Genomic DNA, 12,648 nt, shown 5'->3' on the forward strand with positions numbered 1-12,648 from the left:
GCAGATGACCAGAGGGAGCCAAAGACAGTGTTTGGCTCGTTATCACGTGAAATTCAGCTGGGACTTCAACTCGGGCTGGTGGCCGGTCTCCCATCTCACCGCACCAGCGACCTCAGCGTGGACGTCACTGCTCTGTTTGCCTGTCTCTTTGGGTGTCTGAGGTGTTTGGAGCTGCCTCAGCCTCTCAGGGAGATTTTAATGCATTTATCTTCTTCCCTGACAAACCTGTCTCTGTCTTTCGGTGGCTGTGGATTTGTGCTCCCCGGTGAACAGAAGAGCTGGGGATAGATGTTTAGCATCAGTGCCTCATACGTACACGCTGGTGCTTGTCCACATTTTTCATTTCTTCTCTTCACTCCGTACACATAATACAAATAACCACCGCTGGCTCCAGCAAGGCAGTCTTTGCATTCTGGAGACCATAGCTGTAGAGGAGCCAGCGCTCAATGTGTTAAGGATACATGGGAAAGTGACCTGATTTCTTTCTTGGAGATTTCTCTGTGGCATGTCTCAAGGGCATGATTTATCTTTGCCAAGGTAACTGCCGTTTATGAACCAGGCCTTGGTTCAGGGCAGGATATTTGTGGGGCTGAGCTGTGTAGCCTTAATGGGATAAGTAAGTGGTGTGTTGTATTCCATCAAAGCCCTGTATTGTTTCTTCCTTGTCTCTCATTAAAATGAATAACTGGAATTTCTCCTTTGCCAGTGTTTCACTCTGAGAGGATTTCTCTCTAATAGGTGTCAAACTGGCCCATTAAGAAGTGGGTAATGAAACCTAGGTGGCCCAAGTGAGCTATCAGCATGCAGCCCAGCACAGCCTCTCACCACATTCAGGCTAAGTGATAAATGCTATTATAACCTCAGCTTGCTACTGCTGTCCGGGCACATTAGGACTGAGCAAGCATTTTAAAATAAATTAAGATCACAAATAACTGTGTAAAACACAGGAAGCAAGCCTCATAATTCAGGTGGATGGGCTGCAAGATTAACAGCTCAGGGAAGGCTGGATGGCAGCCCTCTCTGGTTCATCGACTCTGACACCTAATAAAATAAGAAAGGGAGAGTCTGGGCAGAAGGAGCCAATGCCAGCTATTGTTGACACTGGAGGAATGGGGAATTGGATCGTAATTCTTAGACATCTCAGTCCAGAGATGTTCCTTCTTCCTACAAGGTCTGGAACTTACTGCAAAGGTCAGTCTCAGCTGATGAATGGAAGGAGAAAGGTTGGGTCTGGTTTTGCTTCTCCGATCTGGCACTAGAAGATACTCAAGAAAACTGCCCATAATAAGACTATATTTTTATAGCTTTAGGTATACAGTTTTTTTCTGAGGATTCCAGACTGCTCATCAGAAACCATACTGAGGGATGCTGTGGGGAGAACCACAGAGCAGTCAGTGAAGCTGGCAGAGCTGACATTAGTTGTGTAAGAAAGTGCTACTAAATGAAGCCTTCATTGGAATTAATTGCCACCCACACATTAATGCTGGGAACCAGATGAGTTTTCACATGCATACAAGAGCACTTCATCAGAGAAAGGCTAAGGCAGGTGAACCAGTTGCACAGAGCAAGTGTCAGCTCATTTATAATCCATTTGGAAATCCCTAAATGGCTGCTCATGATGATGCGGGAGTGCTGTCCCACCGGGGGGAGGGGGGGGACTGGTCTGTGTGTGCCCTTGTCTGACCTTCTCAAACACCTGCTGCCAGCCTGGTATCAGAGAGAAGTCCTGGGTAGACCGATCTCTGGTCAAATCCAACATGGTGGTAATTTTATTGCCATTCTGGCTGTAAGGATCTTTCTGGCCTCGCTACTGTTTGTGCAGATTTTGCCTGAACGTTGGCAATGCAGGCAGTAATTCAGAATCAATTCATGTGACAATGGAAATAAGAGGTAGCATTGCCAGCATAAGTAAACCTTATGGGAACAGCACAATTCTCTCAGAAACTGACAGTTCTTGTGTTTTTACAGGTTCTGAGGTCATTTTTCCCACTGTCTTCCTTCTGTATGTGGATTAGCTCAAATGCAGATAGTATCTGGCTTTAGTAACCTGGTAAGAATATAACAGTGCTGCTGGAAATCGATGGAGAGCAATTCCAGTAGAAACATGAAGTCAGCAAGAGTAATGTATTCTTTCTGTATTACTTTTTAATTCAAGGGAGAAAAAGACAGATAGGGACCCGCTGATCAATGTCTCTGGCCCCATAATCACAGGCAAGCCTGCAACAGGTGGTGCCTTTCTACCTAGAAAAGGGATGATTTTCCAGCTAACATAGAAACTTTCAAATGGTATGGATCCATAAGCAATTGTATTGATAAAAGAGAATAAAAACCTAACTCTGCAGGCATCAGGGAAAAAGGCTTAAGTGGCAAAGAGCATATATTGGGACACCATGAGCTTGAAGACATAAATCATCTCCACGAACATGCAAGGGGAATCCTCTGTGACTTGCCCGAGCAGCTTTGCTCTGGAGATGTGGCCTGAAGCTATGTCAACACACTACAGGAGAAAAATTGCCCTATAGTCTAAACCCTCCGACATCTCGCCCAGGCAGGCGTCTGCGACGGGGACTCCAGCTCGGAGGACGTACAAAACAGCTCTCTCGTCTTGCTTGATATTTCAGCTGCATTTGCAGAACACATGGACCCCAGCTCTCTACTTTGTTTCTTTACTGTCTGAAATATAAATTGTGTCTAACCTTTTAAAAAAAAACCCACACTACAGTTGTTGCTTTTTTCTCCTGAGCCCGCAGGAGACGGATTGGTTTAGGTAGTTTACTCTCTGCCTCTGGAATCTGCTCGGGGATCTTGTCCTGTCTCATTTCAGACTTGCTGCTCCAACATCATGTGTGAAAGCTCTGTCCTCCCTCTAACAAGATTGTGAACTTTTCTATTTCTGTGTCTTCCTGTGCACAACTGAACAGTCTCATTGGGGGAAAATGGGGGGGGGAGGAAGGGCAGATAAATGAAGCTGCTCTTCCTCAGCTCGTCTTTGCTAATTATCCTTGGTTTTCGTCTTGCAGATCATCAAGCTTGAAAAAAATGGAAATGGGTACCACTACATTCTGGCAAATTTGGTGAGTTGCCCTCATTGGTGGGTGTTTTTTTGTTTGTTTGGGTGGGTTTTTTTGATGTCATATTTTGTAAAGCCCTATATTTACTGTATTACTGAGCTGGACATCTTTTTTCTCATCCACTTTTTGGGTAAAAAAAATAAATACCAAAGTCCTTTGTGGTGTTCTCCCTGTGCTGTTTTATCTTTTGAGCCAGCAGGATTATCTTCAGGGTATCACCAGGATCACCAGGGTTTTGTGGTGGGTTGAAGCCTGGCTGGAGGCCAGGTGCCTCCAAAGCCGCTCCATCACTGCCCTCCTCAGCTGGGAGGGGAGAGAAAATAAAAGGAAAGGCTCGTGGATGGAGATAAGGATGGGGACATCACTCACCGGTCACAGGCAAAACAGACTCAATTTGGGGAAATTTGTTTAATTCATTACCAATCAACTCAGAGTAGGGTAATGAGAAACAAATCCAAATCTAAAAACACGTTCCCGTCACCCCTCACTTCTTCCCAGGCTCAATTTCACTCCCGATTTCTATCCCTCCTCTCTCTGGTTGCCATTGCACAAATTTTTTGCCCCTTATTAAACACGCTGCCCCATCACTGCTGGGCTCGGCTGTGGCCAGTGTTAGCTCTGGCAGGGAGCTGGCTGGCATTGGCTCCATCAGGCATGGGGGAACCTTCTAGCAGCTTCTCGCAGAAGCCACCCTGCAGCCCCCCCGCTGCCACAACCTTGCCACGCAAACCCAATACAGGGTGTTTTGCCTCCAGCTTTGATCTGCATCTTTTCAAAGCCAATTAAACAAACCGTCAGCTCAGGCTTGCTGCAGTAATGATTGTTTTGCATGTCACAGGTGCTTGGGGTCCTGGGCATTGCCCTCCTAGCTTGTTTTAGTCAGGCCAACAAGAAGCTGTTGACTATTAGTAGCAACTTGCATTTTCTAACTAGTTTTAACCCCATTTCAGTATGTGTCCCCTGGGTGAGGTGTTTTACAGCCATCCTGAGAACCCCACTAAGGGCAGGCTTGTTAATGTTGATGCACCGAGACCTCTTTGACCTTCCAGTAAAAATAAAATATGTACCTATTCTGCAGCTTGGTGCTAAATCAAATCTGACTGTCATGGCTCTAAGGAATGAATTGGATGTAAAGATTTCTTTAAGGAAAGGATTCTCCCTGTAATGCAGGGAGATGCTGCCTGAGGACAGAGCAGTATGGGGCAGCGGCAGGGCCATCTTTCTAGAGCAATATGCTATCTTCTCCTAGGAGGCTGGAGAATTTCTCTGCCTATGGAGGTTTGGGAAGAGTTAAGAGAGAGAGGAATAGCCTCAACCCACAGGGCTGCTGGAGGTTTTCTGCAGCAGAGCTCCTACCCTCTCCTCCCCAGATGTGTCCGTCCAGCCAGGGGGATGCACAGCAGAAGACAGACTGGTGTTGGCAGTTTGGGGCTGAGGCTGCTCCCCCAGGATGCTCCGTGTCCATGCGGGGTGAGACACGTGTGAGGTCTGGAGCTGTTCTTCCCTCCCACAGCTGTGTCTGTGAGGCAGCACATCAGCTCTGGGGTAATTAAAATTTAAAGTACCAATTAGTCAAGCAGTTACTGCCCTTCTCCTTCTCTCAGTCCCAAGATAACTCTGTAATTTACAAGGCAAAAATGGCCACATAATTACCCCGCAGTGCCCTGATACTGACCCTACACTTCTGCGCTGGGTGCCTACCATGTAATTACAAAGTTTAAAATGTTACGTTGCACAGGGGGAGACATGCAAACTGTAGAGCAGCCAATCACTTCAGCTGTTAATTTTTTAAAAAATTAGTATTTGTTGTAACCCAGGTCCTGGTCCTCAGATGTTTATGAAAGTCCCTTCATTAAGGTTAAGCCGGGAAGCTATCTGGAGTAGCTGGCGTGTGTGTGCCCGTGCGCTTTTATGTATAGCCATGCAGAAGGCTAAATGAGAGTAACACCTCTTCTCTCTGCAGGGTCTCATAAGGATAAATACATTAAAGGCATGAGGTGGTCTAGTGCTCAGGTGTTGGAGTTTTGAAGGACATTTCCCTCTGTCTTATGATACCATACTCTCCCACTTTTCCCATCTTTAATTTGTTTTCTTAGCCTTTGCACAAATGCTGAGAGGACAGAGCTGGCTGGAAGAGGCTGCATACTCAGCCAGCATGGGTTATAAATAATTAACAGGGAGCAAAAGGCTTTTCATTTCCCCAGCCCCTCCACAGGAAGGTTCTACCTCCCAGCTGCAGCTCAGTGGAGGGTGCTTTGGGTGCTTTTCAAGCAGCTTTGATTTGGAGGGAGAAGAAGAGTGAAAGGAATTCAAGCTCTTTGGTCTTTTCTGCTCCTTAAAACCTAGCATTGTACAAGAGCCAAACTCCAGAGAGAGGAATATTTAAAAAAAAAAAAAAAAAAAGAGTAGAAGATAATCCAACAACATGAAAAACCTATTTAAAAAAAGACTAGCACCTCTCAAGGTTAAGAAAGCCCTTTCCAGGGCAGAACAGGCTTTGTGGTTCTGCCGTGCACATGGGCAGGTTCCGGCACCAGAAGCCGAATCGGTTCCTGTGATGTGCTGCACCCACACAAGAGCTACTTGCTGATCGGTTCAGCGAGGAGAATGGCAAAAAGGCTGTGAAGCTCCTATGTTCCTGAAACCATATGGCAGTGAGGAAGGACGGTAAGTCTCCCTCTGCAGGGATGGCCAGGGATGTTATAAGGGATTGGCAGGATGTGGGAAGTCGGCGTCTGGCAGGGTTAAACTGTAGTGTGGATGCTCTGATCCAAGAGATCACAGTAGGTTTTACCCTGTTCTAAGGACATCTCATTGCTGGATTACAGCCTTCAGAGGGTGTAACATGCTGTAATTTATTCCCACTGACTCATGCACGTAGTGGATAGACCTTAAACACCCCACATTTTCCCCTGTAGACAAGTCCTAAGATGACAGAGTGTGCCTTGCCCACACACACACGTACACTCATGTGCACACCCGCACGCCTAGAAAACAGCCCAGTTTTGTGGAAGCAGCTCATTCTGGAGTACTGGGTCATAAGAGAATAAATTAAGAGCTAAAACCTGCAAGTGCCTGAACATATCCAAATGAATTATTTTTTGTCCCCTGTGCTGACTGACAGAGTCCTGATTTTAGGACTCTCATGCAATATGAAGATAAGGCTCCCAGCCCTGGCTGGGGCAGGCTCTGGCCTTGTGCAAGTCAAATGAGACCTCAGCTGGTTCACAACCACCAAGGTACCTGCCCTAGCTGGAGCAAAGGGATGCATTTTCAATACCTACCTTTTGCAGCACTGCCTAACCTTCTTGGGCCCTTTCCTGTGGGGTGACTGTTATGGAAATGACATATCAGAAGCAAATGTTGGGAAGCGTTTATGAATAACCCAACTGAAATTCTTATTTTTGGCTGTATGCTTGTTCAGAGCTATACTCAGCCAAAAAACAAGCAGCAGCACGCTACTGTCCAGTTACAGCAGCTCCAAACCATCGTTACATCAGGAATGCGAAGCAAGTGAGTTTGGAAGGCAATGCACGGGCTGAATAAGACCTAAAAAAATCATCCATGGGTGCATTTTGAACATGGAGGAATTCCCTGTCTGGTCACAGACAACTCTCGAACAAAGGCGAAGTGGCTTGCATTAATCACTGCTTGTTTGCCCAGCGGTTGCTGTCGGGTGAGCTGTAGTAAAGTGCCAAGCAGGTTTTGACAAGTAGCAGCAAATGAAAGCTAGTATTTCTTAGCAGGAACAGCTTTCTTTTTCAGTGAAATTGCTGTTGCCAAGGTGAGACAATAATATTTCTGTGTTCACAACCAAAATAAAACCATTCTGCACCTTAGGCCATGGGCAAACATCCTTCTCCGAATCTGCTATGCCTGTTAGAGACACAATCTGTCTTGTATGTGCAGCCCTGCCCATCCCACGAAGGCCTGTCTGCCACATCCCTGCCAGGGGAAGGGTTCCTGTGAGCATCCCTGCCTCTCCTCGAGGCAAATTTGGCACTATCGATGGCTTTTGCAAACTCATGAAAACCTGATTCTCAACCCGTATCCATTAGAGTTACCCCAATTAGCTTTTACCAGCTGCTAGCCTGGGTATTTGTCAGGTGTACCAGCACTTTAAGAAGTGTTTGTTTTTGTGAGTCTTATTTCTCAAGCCTTGTTCTCAGCCTTTGAAAGCATCAGTCTAGCAACCACACAGGAAAAAAAAATACTATCAAAGGAGCAAGCTTAGAAACTTCCGGGATTCCTTTCGTTTGATGTTACAGGCTTTTTCCCCATAACCTTGGCTTCACATACCTGTCCTATGCCAGGGATGTAGGCTGACTACTGTCAGTAGTGGGAGAACATCAGCTCTCTCAGGCAGAGGAAAATCTTTGTCTTAAAATAAGTGACATTTGTGTGACCTGTCTTTAAAAGTATGAAAGACAGCTGCCACATACAGTGGTTTAGCCTTTTTTTCTTTCCTGGTGCATTAGTCCAGGTTGTTCTTTTAGCAAATGCTCTCATTTGAAGTTGAATAGATAAGCGTATGAGATTGCTGATGCTAGGGGTAGCAGGGAAAAGTAAAGATAAAACCAGAGCTGATGAGCAGAGGTAAGCATTTTATCCTGTGCCATTGTACATCAGCATGTGTCAGTGCTGAGTTAGGCCATGGACAGGGTTTCACTGTGCAAGCAGCGGCGGTAGCTTTGGAGGTTGCCAGCACAGCAGAAGTCAGGTGAAACGTGCTGGTTGGTTCAGTTCACCTGTGGTTTAAATGGGCCTCTGATTCTTTTCCCCCCTGAAAATGGAAGGGAGAACTTCTGCACCACCAAGGCTGAGCTACAGTGACCTGAGAACAAGAGGTGATGCAGACAGTGAAGACAGGGTACCCTCCCAAATTGGCTGTCCAAAAGGATGTTCCCATCCCTGGGGAGAAAAGTTCTCCCAGCACAGGCAGACATCAGCTCCCCTAAAGCAATGCAGGACGTGTGCACCCTGCAGCCCATGCTGGGGCTGCGTGGGGAGGGTGTCTGTGCCCATGCTGGGTACCAGCCGAGTGCGAGAAGCTGTACCTGGCACAGCACAAGTGTGACGTGTGGCACTGTCCATGTGTCAAGAGCTCTGCTCCCTGCACCGAGCCCCTGATCCAGCTTGCCTAGAGCTAAAACGTTGCAGTTCTCAGACTTCCATCATCTTGAAAGCTGCCATGTGTATTTTAGTCACCCTCAGTTCTTAACGCTGTCTCCTGTCCCCTGAAGTATTGCTGACTGAAGGTACAGACAAGGTCAGCAATACTCAGGTTTGCATCACTAGCTGATTGGAAACTGTTTTGTGGGAGTTTCCAAAAGGATGTGTACAGCAATGGCTTTTTGTCCTGGTAAGATCTCAAGGTGCCTGATCTTGCAAAAATGATATTCTTATGTTGGAAAGAGATGTCCTAAGTTATTTTTAGGTTTCTAAAATTATGCCAGTTAGACCATTCCTCTTTCTGAGAAGTTGGTGCATGTAGGCTTATGTGAAAACTTGGTTTTACAGGCAGAGGAAGACAATATAATTTATGAGTGAAATTTCTGACGTCTGCATTTCACTTCCAAATCGCTTTTCTGTCCTGAATTCAATGTCCTTAATTATTTTTTGCTTGAATTGGAGTGTCTCTTGTAAAACAAAATCATCTGGTTTTGATAAGAAAATTGCCCACACAGGAGAATATGAACTGCAACCTTGGAAGAATTTTTGCAGTAGCTAATGAGGGCTCAAACATATGAGTGACTTACTGTGGCTTAAAAAAACCCACTGAGCATCAGGCGAGTAACTGACAGATTATATTACAGCTGTTGGAAGGAAAAATGTGTTTGCTTAAAACTCAGCAAAAGGGTGTTAAACTAACAGGTTTCCTCAGCCATTTGCAGTCTACTAATCCATTAACCTGGCTCAACTGGCAAGGGGTGACATGTAAATCTGTAGTATCTTACTCATGGTGACTTCATCAGTGCCTTTTTCAAGTCAAAATTTGCCTAGCTTCAGTTTCCTCCATCAGATTTATGCTTCTGTTTGCTAGACCAAATATTCCGTTACTGATGTTTTGGTCCTTGTGAACTGTGATCAGGTCATCCCTTAATCATATATTCGATTGAAGTCTTGGCATCTGTTACTACACGGCAAGTTTCCCAAACCTATAAATCCGTTTCTGTTCTGAAAGCTCTCTAAAGCACAAACATCCACCTAGAGCATCTGTCCCTCTGCCTGGCCTGAGCTTTCCAACAAGATGTTTATGATTATTTATATCCAGAATGTGCTGCAGCAGTGGGATAGGGCTGATGCAAATAATATCACAAAGAACATCTCTAGAGCTGTACAAAAAAAAATAATTTCTGGTCATCTCTAGCCTCATGTTCTTGAAGTCTGGATTCTCACCTGATTTGGTTTGCTTTGCATCAGTAGACCAGAACAAAACAGACTCATCAAACAGCAGGATCAGGATCCCCTCTGATAGTTCCCCCTCCTCCCATCTTTCTTTTTTCTTTCTTCTTCACTTACTTTGCAGTGAGGACTCGCATGTTTGGCTGCCACAATGAGATTTGACACATTAATAATTCTGCAGAAGAGAAGAAGGCCTCTCCTGTTGGAAGGCATGCTAGGACGAGACTTGAGCAGATGGGCTCTTTTTTGACGTACCTTCCTTACTAATCTGAAGTGATGGGAGTGAGGAATGAGGACTTCACCAGAGAAGTCAAGCTTGAAGATAATTTGGTGTATTAAGGATGCTCCGTCTGGACACACTCGACTTCTTGCTCCCTGCAGAAAGACACTGGCATACCTTGGAATGACAGGAGCCACTTTGTATTCACTCAGCTGATCTACAGCCATTCAGAAGCAGTTCGTTTTGCTTTGCAAAGTTTCTTATAATCATAGTCTGCTAGGAGGAAACAGTCTGGCATTGTGAGCCACACATGGATAGCATGCAGAGACAGCTGGGCCAGTTTGCCACAGGTTTCTGTGGCACCCACCCAAGCTCAGGGTGAATTACTTAAATGCTTTTTGCTTAAAAAGGAATATTTCAGTGTATGACTCACTAAAAAAAACCCAAACAAACAACAACAACAAAAAAACCAGACACAAAAAAAACCCAAACTCTAGTCTCTTTGTCCCAGACAGAAAGGGACTAAAAAAATCTAACGCTCGTTCCTGGGGTGAGAGGACTGTGTTAGGTTCAGCCAACAAGCTTTGTCCAGGCAATTCTGAAGAAAGGGGCATTTCCACCTCCTGATTCACAGATGAGTTTTACTGTCTTCAAGGTGAGATCTGGAGGGCTCAGGAGATGCAGAGGGAGGAGAGAAAACAATGGTGTTTCTCAGAAATGTGGTAGTCTTCATTGAGATTCTCTAATATCCTTTCTCTCAGGAGAAGCCAAGACTTGGACAAAGGCATGGAGCTTTTAAGCAGTGCTACAGCTGGGCGGTGGGGAGGTTGATGAGATGATGAGCTGCAGCCTGCCCAGAGCTCAGCCCTCGCTGCCTGTTGCCGCAGCTTCAAAGGCACAGTTATACTGCAGGAGGCGTTCTGCAGGGAAAGTGCCGGCATTTAATATGAATTTAGTGAAACAGAGAGAATTTGAAGGTGTGGGACAGTGTCCAGCTGCCTGTCAAGGGCTGAGGTGAGGCCACTGCTGTCTGCAGTGTCTCCGTGGGCTGGGATGATGTCCTAGAAGGAGCAATGCCGCCCACTGTCATCAGTGTGCAGAGAGGAGGCAGAGGTTTTGGACGGTGAGGCAGTGAAATATGGGGGTGAAAGGAGAGAAGTAGGGAAGTAAGTGATGCTGGCAGATTTGAGGAGGGTCATGCATGAAGGAATGAGGTTTTCCCTACACTGTCTGCACTGCCCACTCAGTGTCTTGGCTCCTCATGGTGTTCAGGGCATAAATAAGGCGCTGGCTCATTTCTGGGCAACTTTCTTTTCAAGGCAGATCCTTCGTGGACTAGTTAATCAAGATGGATTCATGAGGACCATTTCAAGTCATCAGTCTTCCTGCATTATGCATTTCCTTTGATGACTGAGCCCACAAGCAGTGAGGAGGAATATAAATGTGTGACTTGCTGACACCTCTCCCAGCAACCCAGGCAGCGAAGGGGACAGTAAAACAACCTTTGGCTGAAAGATGTTTTCGGTTTAAGAACAGCACAGAGAACAGATGAAGCAAGGAAAACACAATGAGGCAAAACCCCTCCCCAGCACCGTTCTGTTTTCTATTTGAAGGCACGAAGTTCTGTAACAGCTGCCCATGTTATTTACTAGCAGCAGGACTTCTGCACGTAATCGCTTTGTGAGGTTCATTAATGCAGAGAGAAAAGTCGATGGGCTACAGAGCAAGTTTCCTCCTTTGAACTGAGCCTGGCTGCTGCTCGAGCTGTGCGCTGCAGATGCTCTGAGTCAGGGCAGGCGTGGAGGAGGGAGGTTGCCGCAGCCCGTCAGCATGGATGGGTCCAGATTTTTGTGGTTTATCAGCAGCCTGCTAATCCATTGGCATTCAGGGAAAGCCGGGCGTTTTCCAGGCACACGCAAGGCGGGAGGCTGTATTCTCTGGTTTGCTGAGATGCTTTTGCAATGTGAATTTAAATCGAAGGGACAGTTAATCCCGCTGTAGGGCAGGGTGGGCTGGCTGGCGTGGTGTCCCTTCCAGCCACGTTTTCCCCAAGAGGACCGCTCTTGCAGAAGCATTGTCTCCCCTGAAGTAGCCAGGTCCTGGGCAGCGATGCTGGCTGGGGCACCGTGGAGCAACATGCTGCCTCTGGGTCCCGTGGTGCTCACCCTGCCGGGGGCTGGAGCCTGAGTCCCTGCATTCCTCCTCTCCCTCCCCAGGGACAGGCAGCGCTGTGCAGGGAGGTGAAGCCAGATGCCTGCATGTCCAACAGATACATCCCAAACGGTGCAGGGCCTCGGCTCATTTCCCTGAACTCCACTGGGCTCCAGACGTGGCTGCAAAGTGAGCTTTTTCCAATTTTTTTTTTTTTCCAATTTTTGCAATGGTTTCAAACCATTTGACTGCTCCGTGGGACCACAGGGGTCCCACAGAGTACATCGTTCCAGCACTGTTCCCCTCTTGCTGTACTGGATTGGATGGCAAAGGGAAGCAGCTCTGTGCTGGTTCTTTCCCAAACTGGTTGATATTAAACCCGTTGCTGCAAAAGCACATCTGCTGCCCCTCAGTAGTGGGTTGCAGTCCTCCCTTAGTCAAATTTTAAGTATCTATTTTCTGTTTTCCAAATATGGCCAATTGAAAACTAAATAAAAGGTCCCCTTTTTTTTTGCAATATGTGGTTCTAATTAGTACAAGGTGACAGACGATTGATGGCTTCTTTGCTTCCAGACAGTGTAATCCTCCAGCTCACCTGTTTCCTACAAGCACTGACTGATATTCCAGAGAGATAAGCATATTTAATTCCTGATGCCACTTTGTCAATAGAAACATTTTTCAAGAGACAATTTGCATAACATTTGATATTTTCTTGTTTATATGTTAGCCAATAAGAAGTCATCTCCCCTTGGAATTATTTTCTAAAGTACCTGACCTCTCCGGTTTATTGGCTGCCATGTC

The 12,648-nt window shown here is 46.2% G+C and overlaps 1 protein-coding gene across 2 annotated transcripts in view; it reads left to right on the forward strand.

The window, feature by feature from the left end:
- GRIA1 (glutamate ionotropic receptor AMPA type subunit 1) overlaps positions 1 to 12,648 on the forward strand; it is a 125,525-nt gene that overhangs the window by 63,548 nt on the left and 49,329 nt on the right. For both annotated transcript variants that reach the window (XM_037398345.1, XM_037398346.1), the window contains exon 5: positions 3,021 to 3,074. In XM_037398345.1, the coding sequence (XP_037254242.1) occupies positions 3,021 to 3,074 (54 nt within the window). The remainder of the gene's footprint in view (positions 1 to 3,020; positions 3,075 to 12,648) is intronic.

Source organism: Falco rusticolus, chromosome 8 (assembly GCF_015220075.1).
Source record: "Falco rusticolus isolate bFalRus1 chromosome 8, bFalRus1.pri, whole genome shotgun sequence".
Classification (NCBI taxonomy): Eukaryota; Metazoa; Chordata; class Aves; order Falconiformes; family Falconidae; genus Falco; species Falco rusticolus.